At 44.5% G+C, this 13311-nt stretch overlaps 3 protein-coding genes across 7 annotated transcripts in view; 2 read left to right on the top strand and 1 right to left on the bottom strand.

Moving 5' to 3' along the window:
- Positions 1-2385: 2385 nt before the first annotated feature.
- MOCS3 (molybdenum cofactor synthesis 3) lies at positions 2386-5118 on the bottom strand. Its single transcript, XM_081560314.1, has one exon. It carries the CDS (start codon positions 5091-5093, stop codon positions 3726-3728), a length of 1368 nt encoding a protein of 455 aa, XP_081416440.1. The 5' UTR covers positions 5094-5118; the 3' UTR covers positions 2386-3725.
- Positions 4802-13311, top strand: part of DPM1 (dolichyl-phosphate mannosyltransferase subunit 1, catalytic) — a 42387-nt gene continuing 33877 nt past the window's right edge. For 2 of the 4 annotated variants that reach the window (XM_081560316.1, XM_081560315.1), the window contains exons 1-4: positions 4802-5202; positions 5283-5584; positions 8317-8416; positions 11881-11914. In XM_081560316.1, the coding sequence (XP_081416442.1) occupies positions 5424-5584; positions 8317-8416; positions 11881-11914 (295 nt within the window). In that variant the 5' untranslated portion in view covers positions 4802-5202; positions 5283-5423. Of the gene's footprint in view, positions 5585-8316; positions 8417-11880; positions 11915-13311 lie in introns of all 4 variants that reach the window. The other 2 variants (XM_081560317.1, XM_081560318.1) reach the window with 1 other exon arrangement.
- Positions 5397-13311, top strand: part of ADNP (activity dependent neuroprotector homeobox) — a 50969-nt gene continuing 43054 nt past the window's right edge. The window contains exons 1-3 of one of the 2 annotated variants that reach the window (XM_081560309.1): positions 5397-5584; positions 8317-8416; positions 11881-11914. The gene's annotated coding sequence lies outside the window, so the exon portion shown is untranslated. Of the gene's footprint in view, positions 5585-8316; positions 8417-11880; positions 11915-13311 lie in introns of those variants that run through there. The other variant, XM_081560310.1, reaches the window with a different exon arrangement.

Below are 13311 nucleotides of genomic sequence, written 5' to 3'. Positions count from 1 at the left end.
GTCCTAACCATGGACCGCTAGGCAATTTGCTCTTGTTCATCCTTACCCCAGAGCTCAGGGATTCACTGAGCTGGTTCACTTGATGTTAAATGAAAAGGGAAAAAGTTATCTAGTTCAAATCCCATCTGACTGTAAAAACCTAGCTACAAGAGAAAAGTGAATTTCGAAGAATAAAAAGATCTGAGTCCTGTAATGGCATGGGTGGACACCTGTCATATTCTCAACAGCCTATCTACTGAAAAACCTTTCCTTAATTTGAAAAAAAACCCAGGTTAAGAGTTCTGCCTCCCTGCTGTAGACGCCAGAATTCAAAATCCCAGTGGCTCTTGCAACTAGGATAAAGGCATGTGAGCAGGCTTTGCTCACCAGATACACCCTCATAAGACTGACTCAGAAAAGAGCCAGTGCCAGAACCAAGTCACTTCCGTCGTGTCTCTTTGCAACCCTATGGACTGTAGATCACTTCTGTCCATGGGATTCTCCAGGCAGAATACTGGAATGGATTGCCATGCCCTCCTCCAGAAGGTCTTCCTACCCAGGGATCGAATCTACACCTCTTCAGTTCAGTTCAGTCGCTTAGTCGTGTCCGACTCTGCGACCCTATGGACTGCAGCACGCCAGGCCTCCCTGTCCATCATCAACTCCCAGAGTTTACGCAAACTCATGTCCATTGAGTCGGTGATGCCATCCAACCATCTCATCCTGTCGTCCTGAGGACGAGATGTCGTCCTCATCTCGTCCATCTCGTCTTATGTCTCCTGAATTGGCGGGCAGGTTCTTTATCACTAGCACCACCTGGGAAGAGTGATGTAAAGCAACTTTGTTTTCTGGCCCCTGAGCTGTGGCTGAGAAAAACATCTTACTTCTGCTTTATTGACTACGCCAAAGCCTTTGACTGTGTGGATCACAACAAACAGTGGAAAATTCTTAAAGAGATGGGAATACCAGATCATCTTCCCTGCCTCCTGAGAAATCGGTATGCAGGTCAAGAAGCAAGTTAGAACCAGACATGGGAACAACAGACTGGTTCCAAGTTGGGAAAGAGGTATGTCAAGGTTGTATATTGTCACACTGCTTATTTAACTTATATGCAGAGTATATCATGAGAAATGCCAGGCTGGATGAAACACAAGCTGGAATTCAGATTGCCCAGAGAAATATCAATATCCTCAGATATGCAGAAACCACCACCCTCATGGCTGAAAGTGAAGAGGAACTAAAGAGCCTCTTGATGGAAGTGAAAGAGGAGAGTGAAAAATTGGCTTAAAACTCAACATTCAGAAAACTAACATCATGGCATCTGGTCCCATCTCTTCATGGCAGATAGACGCGGAAATAATGGTAACAGCGAAAGACTTGATTTTCTTGGGCTCCAAAATCACTGCAGATGGTGACTGCAGCCATTAAACCAAGATGCTTGCTCCTTGGAAGAAAAGCTATGACAAATCTAGACAGCGTATTAAAAAGCAGACATTACTTTGCCAACAAAGATCTGTCTAATCAAAGCTATGGTTTTTCCAGTAGTCATGTATGGATGTCGCGAGTTGGACCATAAAGCAAGCTGAGCGCCAAAGAATTGATGCTTTTGAACTGTGATGTTGGAAGAGACTCTTGAGAGTCCTTTGGACTGCAATATCTTTTTTACAATTAATAAGTGATTTTTGGCTGTGCTGGAGCGCCTCATCCTGGTGGCTTCTCTTGTTGTGGAGCATGTGCTCTAGGGAGCACAGGCTCTGTAGATGTGATGCCTAAGCTTATCTGCCCCCAGGCACATGGAATCTTCCCAGACCAGGGATCGAACTTGTGTCCCCTGAATTGGCAGGCAGATTTTTAACCACCAGACCACCAGGGAAGTCCTGGCCCACAATGCTTTGAAACTTTAAAACTCAGAGATGCAAACATTTTACATTTGTATGTGTGATTTCTGACAATTATAAGCTTGCATAAAACAATCAGCTGGAGAAGAGAGGCTCCCTTCGGATATTTGGATTGTCTCTAATATATACTCAAATGCCACATGTTCGCTTTTAATTTCGTTGTATATGTTGGAAGTTGGACTACCTGCCATTTCATGAAAATGCTGTCACCTAAGAAAACAAACAAAATGCTGGACTAGATTTAAAAATAGAAAAGGTAAATTAAAGGGGAGTGATGGGGAGATGCTCTGTAGGCGTCAAGTCTCAGTCATGCAGGATGGGGGCTTCTGGAATCTGGTGCCAGCACGTGTATGTAGCTGACAATACTGTTCTGTACACACGGAGACTGTCAGGAGGGTGAGCTTTATGTGTTTGTTTGCTACAATTAAGAAAGGAATTCACAATGTTAACAGAAGAGAAAACACACGTAAGAATGCAGAAAAAGCATCTGATGAATTCATGAAAACTCTTAGCAAACTATAAGTAGAAATTTAATCTGAAAGGTTATTTAACTACAGTAAAGCAATAACAGGTAATATTGATCAAATATTCAAAGTTTTTCACCTGAAACTGCAAAGGAGAGAATAAATGTTTATTATTTCACTTTAATTCAATATTGTATTTGGCATCCTGGCCACGCAGTAAAGCCAAAAATAAAAATAACAGGTTGAACATGGAAACAAGGACATGGGAGGGCAGAAAGTTGGGACTTGGACCTGAAGATTTCAAAGCAAGCCACGCAACACAGTTTAGAAATTTCTATTTGCACAACAGAAGGTGGAACCTGAAGCTAAACCTAGAAAACAAATCAGTGATTTATAAAAGAAACTGACAAAGATGGTTTCTATCTTGCTAGACTGTATCTTGACTATTAATTTGAAACACTTAATAAAATGACCACGTCCCAGGTAATTTTCATTTTAATGTTTAAATAATTCACATTTTAAATATTGATTTCTCTATAAAAGGGGTCCTGGAACCCAAGTCCTGGTTGGTGGCTTGTTAGGTACCAGAGTGCAAAGTGGAGAGGTGGGTGATGGAAACCGAAATTATCTGCTCCCTCCCCACCTCAAACATGTCTTCCATGAATCAGTCCCTGGTGCCACAATGGTTGGGGACCACTGCTCTAGAACATGTTTTAGCATTTGAAGTAGAAATAACACCCAAAAAATGTCTTAGTAAACAATAAACTGATGTTAACTATTTTATCTGTAGTCAATTAAGTTTACTACACCTTTCCAAGCATTAAAATGTACAATTTAAAGAGCAAGTAAACTTGGGAGATTGCTTGGAGGTTCTATCCGGGAAGCACAGCTACTCCTAGGCCCTTTACTGAAGACCCGTCCTCCTCCATTAGGGATGGCTGTCCGATTTCACTGAGGGCATGGGAGTGGTGAAGGAGGAGACACCCGCCTAGCTAGCCAGGTCAGTCGAATCAACCCTGGCGATCAAAGGGGCAACAGGTGTTACAACCAGATCGCCCTCACATCCTGACAAGCTTTTTATTTTGGCGGGGGGAGGGGCGCAGGACAGGCCAATGACCTGAATTCAAAATACACCACTTGCAGCAAGTGCCGTAAACATATGACAGGTCACAGGAACAACGTTATATCCCCTTAATAACTACATCATTCGATACATTACAATTTAAAAGATCCTTATAAAAAGAAGTCCACCTAATAAGTACTGTAGAATACCAGGCTCTTCCATACATTACTGGAAAAAAACAAATGCAAATAAATAAAAGCCAAAAAACTTTAGGTAACATGACAACCCACACCCTTCGCTGGTCAGACTCCATCGGCTACCTCAGTACTGCGGGAATGTTCCATCGATTTTGGCAGCCCAGGCCATGAGGCCCCCCACAACGTCCTTAACTGTTAAAGAGTCTAAGTCTGTCCAGGACTGCAAGATCTTCACGGCTTTCTGAGAGTCGTTGCCCAGTTTGCAAATCACATAAATGGGGACAGACGCCCCTTCCTGTGCGCCCTGCTTCCCTTCCCGGATGGCTTCTCCCAAGACCTTCAGGCTCTCCGCATCCCTCCGTTCCAAACGTTTCAAAGGGATATGCAAGGCGTGAGGCAGACGACAGATGTCCACCTCCACTTGAGGCCTGACGTCCAGCAACAGGTGGGGTGACCCGGAATCCAAAAGTCGCTTATAGTCCATGACGGAAATCCGCTCCTCCGGGCTCAGCAACCGGAGGGAGCGGCACTTATCCGTGGCCGAGGAGCCGCAGAAGCTTTCGTAGTCCTGCAGGTCGGTCACGGTGGGCCGCTCCCCGCAGGCGGCACAGTCGGGCCTGCGCCTCCGCAGCCGGATACAGCGGAAATCGCCTCGGAGAGCGTCAAACAGCAACAGGCGGCCGCTGTAAGAGGGGCCCAGGCCCGCAGCGGTCTTCAGCACTTCCAGCGCCTGCAGGCAGCCCAGGACCCCGGTAACCGCGCCGAGTACCCCGCCATCCGCGCAGCTGGTCACCGTCTCCGCTGGGGGTGGCCGGGGGAACACGCAGCGATAGCAAGGCCCCCCGCCGTAGTGGTAGACCGTGAGCTGGCCCTCGAAGCGCAGCGCGCTGGCGGACACGAGGGGCCGGCCGGCGAGCACACAGGCGTCGCTCACCAGGTAGCGGGTGGGCGCATTGTCGGAGCAGTCGGCCACCACGTCGTAGCGGCGGACGAGGTCCAGCGCCGTGGCCGGCGTCAGCGCCTGCGCGTAGGGCACGCACTCCACCGCCGAATTGAGGCGTCGCAGGGCGGCGGCCGCCGAAAAGACCTTGGCCTGGCCGGCCAGGGCCTCGCCGTGCAGCACCTGGCGGGCCAAGTTGCTCGCTTCGACCACGTCATAGTCCACGAGGCCCAGGCGGCCGACGCCGGCCGCGGCTAGGTACTGCGCCAGCGGGCAGCCGAGCCCCCCGCAGCCCACGACGAGCACGGCCGCGGCCGCCAGGCGCAGCTGCCCCTGCACGCCGAGCTCCGGCAGCACGAGCTGCCGGCTGTAACGCCGGATCTCCTCTCGGGACAGGGCGGCCCTGGGAGGCAGGGGCGACACCGGAACCGAGCGCGCTGACTTCTGCCCCGCCGAAAGGGCCGCCGCCAGCCTTTGCTTCAGGGAACTGAGCTCCTCCTCACGCTGCGCGACTTCGGCCTGCAGGGCCACCACTTCCTCGCCAGCCGCCATGCCTGGCCTCTTTTCAGAAGTCGTCGTGAAAGGCATTTCCGCTTCCGGCTTTTCTTCGTCGCGAGGCCGGAGTAAACCAAAACAAAAACTTTATGGAGCTTGAGCAAAGGTGATAAATTTAGATCTGCATTTCTTGCGCCACCCTCAGACTCAGTTTAAAATATTCACAATTTCTGACTATTTCCAAAGGAACTGCGAAGCGAACCTTAGGGGGACTAGAACTCGGCCGCATAGATCACCCCCCCTTCTCAGGATTTGGTCCGGTCCAACCCGTCGCCTTCCGCCCCCGCGTGACGTGTTTCCGCTTCCGGCCTGTCGCGCAGTTCCGCCATGGCTGCCGAGGAAGCGAGTCGAAGCTCTCCTAGGTCTCGGCGGGAGCCGAAGGGGCGCGCCCCGCGGCAAGACAAGTATTCGGTGCTTTTGCCCACGTACAACGAGCGCGAGAACCTACCGCTCATCGTCTGGCTGTTGGTGAAGAGCTTCTCCGAGAGGTAGCGCGCCGGCCCGCCCTCCCCGAGGAATGAGATGAGCTGGCTTTCCGGGCCTGGGTGTCGGCCGTTGGCGGCTGCGCGAGGCGGCCCTGCCCGGCCTCTCTTCGGCCCCCACGGGAGACCCTGGGGAGGACGCCGCCCTGCGGGGAAAGCAGAGGCGGATACCTTTGCGTTTCTCTTCGTGTCTCGGATTCTTAGTCCCGCCCTTGGGTTTGCTGAAGCACTTCTTTATTGTACACTCCCTGACAGCCCCCTGCCCGCCTTTTCTTAGAAGGGCTGGCCACCCTTTTTAATGCCTGCGGGTCCGAAAACCTGACCTCGCTTCTCCCTCCGCTAGACGACCGGACGCTGCGGCCGGAGCCGGGACTCTTGGGCGAGCCCGCGGTCTCCCGCCCGCGTGCCGAGGGCTTATGTAAGTGGGAGGTTTGGGCCCTGTGGGCTAGGGAGCTGCTGCTGGGCTGGGCAACCCTTCTGGAGAAGGCGGAACGGCACACTCGCAGGTGGATGTTTGATGTGATTGTTAAACTGGGAGATATTGAGTTTGAAACGTTAAACTTTTTTTTTTTTGTATCTTCAGAAAACCCTGGTATCAGTACGAATTAACCTTGTTTGGGGGATCATGTATAAATCTTTGACTGATCTTTAGGTATCAGCACATACAAACTTCTTAAATTACAGTGCTTTGAAAATTAGATAATATGTATCTTTTATTTTTTCCAACCGGGTGCCCTCAATCGAGTACGAGTTATTTCCAGACTTTTTATTTTTCCTCTTTTGACTTTTGTTTTACAAATGAGAACGGAGACTTTGTTCACGACGTATTTGTAGTAAGTGCTCCTTACACAATTCTTTCTTTTACTAGTATACCGGAGATACAGTCTTCGGGGTGGAATTGCTGAGTCGACAGAGATGTGCTTAAGATTGGTAGTTAATGCCAAATTGCTGGCAAAAAAAATTGTACCAGCTTAGAACTCTGCAACGTTCATCAGAGGGAACCAACCAGCTTTATTAAACCTACATTGTGGGAAATGCTGATTAGTGAAAAACACTGCTGTTTGATTATAATTATTTGAATCTATAATTATTTGAATCGAATCAAATAATTATCTTCACATTCATGGCTTTTCGAAGTTTTTATTCATGGCTTTTAACTTTTTTTAAAAGTTATACTTCGATTTCTCAAACTCTTCCAAGTTAGAGAAATTGTCACGTAGCTGATCTTGTTCTGGCTTGTTTTATGATTATACGATATTTTCTTTGTTCTTTCTTGTAGTGCAGTTTATCTTTAGTGACTTCTGGGTGGAGAATGAAGTTTAATAGGGAACAACTATTTACTTTTCAAGTGGCACTCAAATTACCCAAAGTCCGCCCAGCTTGATTCCTTTAAGCTACCTCTTCCTCAGGTGGTCTTGGTGCTTTGAAGTGTAGAGGGGAATAATTTTGCTTATGAATGACTCTATTTGTTTACGAAGTATCTCAGCACCACAAATAGAATCAACATCTTAACTTGTTTTGACTTGTAAAGCACATGCCCAGATTTAGTGCCCTGTGGAGAACTGAAGTGGTCTTTGCTGTTGGAGAATACATAGGATGGGTTTTGCTTTCTTCCAAGTGTGCTGGGGGCTGAGTTTTTTTTTTTTTAAGCCTTATAACAGTGGAATGTATTTTCTGGTGGTTTTCCTTGCATTTGTTTCTTAAAGCAGGACCAGAGGAAACATAATGTTGTGTTATGGGGGTTTATCTGTACCTCATTCTCTTTCCCCATTAAGTTCCCCAGTAAAGTTAACAAAATGTCTTCTTTAAGGGGGTGGGGGAAGATGTGATGGTGAGCACAGGTACAGCCAAGTATTAGGCTGACTTGTTCTTTGAATGCTAACTAGCACGTGCAGTTAATGAGAACAATAGAAAGACCTTAATTTAGAAGCCCTGGCATCTTTGGTAGTTCTTTGCTTTTGATTTGATAGTGTGGGGTAATGGGTACAATTATTTGAAATAGTGGTATCAAAGACTGTCACCATCCTCAAGTGGGGTTTTTTAAGGGTGAAATAAAATCATATTCCTGATTATGTTACTTAAATCTGTTGGGTTAAGTTAAAAAGAATAATCATCCAGAGCTACTCAACTGACTTGATACCTTTTAAATGTATTTTTGAAATAAAATTCCCCAAGTAGATAAGTAAAATTTCGTATGATATTCTATCATACATAAATACATGATCACGATATTTTTTTTTTAACGAAAGGATATGTTTTATATGAGAATTTTAACATCTCAGGACTGTATAGTAGCATTTTCCAGCAACCGGGCCCAGCAATAGGCAAGACTTGCTCTTGTTGGGCCCGGGGCACCCAGTGGGCTTCCCTTGTGGCTCAGCTGGTAAAGAGTCCGCCTGCAGTGCGGGAGGCCTGGGTTTGATCCCTGGGTTGGGAAGATCCCCTGGAGAAGGGAAAGGCTACTCACTCCAGTATTCTGGCCTGGAGAATCCCATGGACTAGTCCATGGGGTCTCAAAGACTGGGACATGAGTGAGGGACTTTCACTTACGTAGTTTGGAAGTGATATACTGAATATTTGACATTTATTTCAATTGATAATGGAAGTTTTCCTTGGTAATTAACAGGGCAATAGATTTCCACTTATACTAGGGAGGAGTTAGTGACTTTTAAATTCTTTTTTCATTTGAGACAACTGTCTCCTCCAAGCAATATGAACTTAATTTTTTTTTATTTTAGTGGCTTGAACTATGAAATTATAATCATAGATGATGGAAGCCCAGATGGAACAAGGGACGTTGCTGAACAGTTGGAGAAGATCTATGGGTCAGACAGAATTGTGAGTCATTTTTCTACCGTATCCGTTACGTTTATACGGGGGAAAGGTGATGAATGCACAGTGCGCAGAGTCCGTCTGTCTGGAAACTGAAAAGGCGAAGAGCACTATGTATGCTTGGGGTTTAGATGCGTTTTCATTGCGCCTGGGGTTTTACATACCTTTGGTATTTTGAGTCATTGGTAGAATGATAGCAGAACAGCGGGCCTTTGAATGAACTCTTTATGTCTGACTCTGCAAATCAGTTTCCTTGAAGAGCAGAATTAAAACATGATACTGAATTCAGAAGTATTATAGAACTAAGCACTTCCCTGCTGATTCACTGGTAAAGAATCCTCCTGCCAGTGCAGGAAGACTTGGGTTTGATCCTTGCATCGGGAAGGTCCCCTGGAGAAGGAAATGGCAAGCCGCTCCAGTATTCTTGTCTGGAAAATCCCACGGACAGAGGAGCCTCGTGAGCTGCAGCCATGGGGTCTCGAAAGAGTTGGACACAACTCAGCAACTAAACAACAATTTTTAAAACTAGGCTGTAGTTAGTAATGTGTGCCTTGATATTTCTTGCTCACTTTCTCTAGGTATTCTCGTACTTTCAGTAGAGAATGCTGTGTGCAGCTAAAAGCTTGTAGCTGGGAAAGGTAACTAATTGTTTTCATGTGAAACATGGTTTTTCAAAGAACTTGGCAGTTTTATTTTTATCTGTAGGATAGTTTTGTGGAAATAGACTGACTTTCTGAGTCTTAAACTTCCTCACTATACCTTAAAGCCTGTTTGTTCTTCTACGGGAGTAACTTGGGCATTTTTATTTTTGACCACTGGTTTGGCTTTATCAATGCTAGAGCAGATTTTTTAGTTTACTTCAGCTAATTCATGGGCCAAAAACAGTTAAATCCCGATTTAATTAGAAAGTACATTTTTAGACACTGAGTATTTTGTAATTTGCATAGACCAGAATTTCTCAATCTTGGCACTACTGACTTTGGGACCTGAGGGGTCTTTGCTGTGAGGGACTGTCCTGTATGTTACAGGATGTTCAGCATCAGCCCTGGACTCTACGCACAAAATGCAGCAGCAACCCCCCTCCCGAGTGCAGTAACCAAAAATACCTCTGGGCATCGTCAAACGTCCCTTTGAGGGCAAAATTATCCCCTTGTGCTAAAGAGAGCCCATTGGTATAGGCATAAAGAGGTCTACATCATAAAAAAAAGACTCTGAGTCCACATATTCTTGATTAATCCCAATAATGAAATAATTTCTATGCTGTCAGAGGAGATCTTAGTTAATGAGAAGACTTTAAAGGAAATGTGTTGCACTCTCTTTTTTTTTAATTTATTTGGCTGTGACAGATCTTAGTTGTGGCATGCAGGTTCTAGTTCCCAGACCAAGGACTGAACCTGGGCCCCATGCATTGGAAGCTCAGAGTCCTAGCCACTGGACCATCAGCGAAGTCCCAGGAAAGGTGTTATGCTTATGTACAGTGTAAATCTATCCTGTGCTGGGGCTTCCTTCCATCTCACAGACTCAGTTCACACAACTGTCCCACCTCAGTCCTCTCTGAATCTTTCCAGATGTACAAGCTTACAGAGGAGATAAAAACTTAGATTTGCAGTGACTTTTGATAACGGTTGATTCATATTTTTGGCCAACAGTTCCTCAGTTTTTCTTTTATAGGTTCTGGGCCAACTGCACTGATTCACATAATGCGTAGAATAGTCTCATTATGTACTTCCATTTAACTTGGAAACATCAGCCTGACAGTGTTTTGAGTACTTTTATCTTAGAACCTCAACCTTGAGATGTGATTGATTGTGCCTGCTGAATTGACCTCAAATTCTAAAACAATATGGTCTTCAAAGAATTCCACTTTCCTCATCAATCTAATAAAATTTAAAATGATGAGGGAAAAAATAGCATATACTGTCACGATTTCCTTGTGGTACCAGGGAAATTATTATTATTATATCATTATTTTATCACATTTAGTTCATTTAAGAAAATAACTGAGTGTGTGTGTATGTGTGTGCCAATAAGAAGCTATGCCAAAGATGATACTTGCTTGCTTTTTGGGTCCCATAAGTATATTTAGTTGGGGGCAGGGGAATTGAAGAAAAATTAGGAACCACCTTACAAAATCTCAGATAAAATATTCATAGATGCTTTGTTAGCTAGCCTTTCAAACTGGCTGGAAGGAATATTTCAGGAGGAAAAAAAAGATGGAGCTATTTAATATAAACCTTTGAAAGTCTGAAAATTATAAATAATAAAATTATTATTTGAAAAGTTTTTTTTTTAAGCTAAAACACAGGGTTATAGAAAATCTAAGATAAACTTTAAAGAATTTGAGTTTTCAGTGCAAATACGAGATGAGGTCAGTATTTTGACGGTAGCCGTCAAGCACAGAATCGGATAAAACCTGACACATCGTTTGATTTTGTTTAGTGAATTGTAATTATCATAGATTATTGATTGAATGTCTAGTTCTCCTGTATATAAGAGCTCATCAGGTAGGAATGTATTTTATTTACCTTTGTTCCTCCTTTAGACCTACAGCAGCTTGCATGTAGCTAAAAAGTATAACCTGTTTGAATTAAATTGAAAATACTTTGTTTGGAGAAGGAAATGGCAACCCACTCCAGTGTTCTTGCCTGGAGAATCCCAGGGATGGCGGAGCCTGGTGGGCTGCCGTCTATGGGGTCGCACAGAGTCGGACACGACTGAAGCGACTTAGCAGCAGCAGTCTGAGGAAGTCTGCCTACATACTGCCCAGTGCAGGGGGTGGTGCATAGGAAATGCTCAGTGGGGAGTCTTCATCCCCCTACCTCAGAAACTTGGTGACAAACATTGGCATTCTACTTTTCCAGAAATTTAGAGAAAAAAGGAAAAAACTAAGTAAGTCACGGTTTATATGTGAACCAGAAACTGTGGAAAGACTGACAAACAATAAGGAGAGAGAAAGACAATCTTTTAGGAATATAACCTGAAATCACGTGAGTGGACCAATAGAGAATGAGATATGGTCATCTAAGCATAAAATCAAGACAAGTTGATGGAATATCAACATTTAAAATCAGAGAGGGAATTGAGAAAACAAGTATGGTTATCAAATATTCCAAAAAGGTATAAGTGAGTTAAATCCTCAGTTTTCTTAGGAATGAATCAATAGATACTGCTTAAAATGATAAATCAAGTAATAGACAAAAAATACATTGTTTTTTGGTGGATAGAGGAGTGGAGTTTAAGATTTTGTCGGTGGGGGGTTTGGGTAAAAATGTTACTTTTCATTAAAAGCTGTTAAATTACTTAATTTGTTACTAAATGCATTTTTTATTAGGAAAAAATGTTAGGCATATTCTGCTTTAAGTTCTAATAAATGCAGCTGTATTTCTGTTAAAATGAGTGAGCACTTATTTAAAAAGTTTTTATTAGATTTTCAATTATCTGTGTTAAAATGCCATTTCTTATCCTTACAGCTTCTAAGGCCACGGGAGAAAAAGCTGGGACTAGGTAAGCAGAACCTCTTGCCCACCCACCACCACCCCCATACCTGCTCCTTACCTTGGTAAGATGTCCCATGTGTAGTTTCCCAGTTTGGAACAGGGCCAAAATACAGTGACCGCCTGGGATGGTTTTTAATGATCTTAATGACATTTAGTTGGTTTAACTTGAATTGCCTGTATCAACCAAGGCCCACTTAGGAAAACCAACTATTGTAAGTCTTTCAATATAAGGAATTTAATATAGAGAATCTGGTTACACCAGTGAAGGAATTTCTGAAAAGCCAAATGGAAGAGTGAGGCTACTGGAGATTAGTAGCTGCTGGAGGTCACTGCTACTCCCCCAGGGCTGGAGCAGCGATGGAGGAGCTGGTGTTTTTAGAGCCGGGAACCCAGGCTGCATGCCCGGAAGAGCTAGAATGGTAGAGTCACGGATACCTGGTGGAAGCAGGAGCCATGGAGAGAATCTGGTCCATGCTGAGAGGCAGAGTAAGAGGGAGGACTCTTGGACTTTTCCCCTTCTGCTTGAAATCTCCCTTCTTCCTGTGCTTCCTAAAGCTGTTTGGAAATCAGTTGACAAGAGAACAAATATAGTACCCTGTGATATATTTAGAACAGAGAAGGGAACTAAGGGCAAACATTTGGACCAGCACACTGCCTTAGCTGTAAGTCCTTGAACATTTAAGTTTAACGTTTTTAAAAGGTGTTTTGTTTTTTTTTTTAAAGCTGTTCTGTCTTTACAATGTAAGAGGTTATAGAAAATCTCAAATGAGCTCAGTCTCATTCTGAGATAAAAATCTTGAATGCCTTTATTTCTGTTGTCGGTCACGGTTGTTTTATGTTGAAGTGTTATTACTGAAAAATTGGGGGAGCATGGAGGAGACACAGTACTTGGAAATGGAGTATCTGCTGTCCTGAAGATCCTTGATTTCATGACATGATCAAATATTCTGAATATTTGAATCCAGAAGGTCATTCGGGATTGAAGTAATCTTGAAACTGCCCTGAAAGCCACCAAGAATTATTAACCAGTCAGTGGCAATCCCAAAACCTATAGATAGTCACTTCTTAACAGAAGTCAGAAGAGTTCAACCTTGCTAATAAGATACTGTGTTGGATTGGGGCTAGAGAACGCAGGAATTCCTGACTAGTTACCCTTACCTGCCCAGTCCCTGAGGAACTTTTAGGCATGAACATGGCTAAGTAATTGCTAGTTGCACCTTTGGCCCCAGATACAGGGCTCTTGTGTACCAGGCTTACAGTATGGAAGACACTCCCTGGATAGCTTTTGTGGGGCAGCAGTGATGGGAAGAGCAGAAGGAGAGAGACAGGTTAGGTGGGGGGTCCAGGCATCACAAGATGGTGCCCAGGACTAAAGTGAGATTATAGTTGAGTGTCAGCTTCAGA

This window comes from Giraffa tippelskirchi, chromosome 13 (assembly GCF_054371585.1).
Source record: "Giraffa tippelskirchi isolate mGirTip1 chromosome 13, T2T-mGirTip1v1.2.pri, whole genome shotgun sequence".
In the NCBI taxonomy this organism is placed as follows: Eukaryota; Metazoa; Chordata; class Mammalia; order Artiodactyla; family Giraffidae; genus Giraffa; species Giraffa tippelskirchi.
This window is presented reverse-complemented; position numbering and strand designations above follow the sequence as displayed.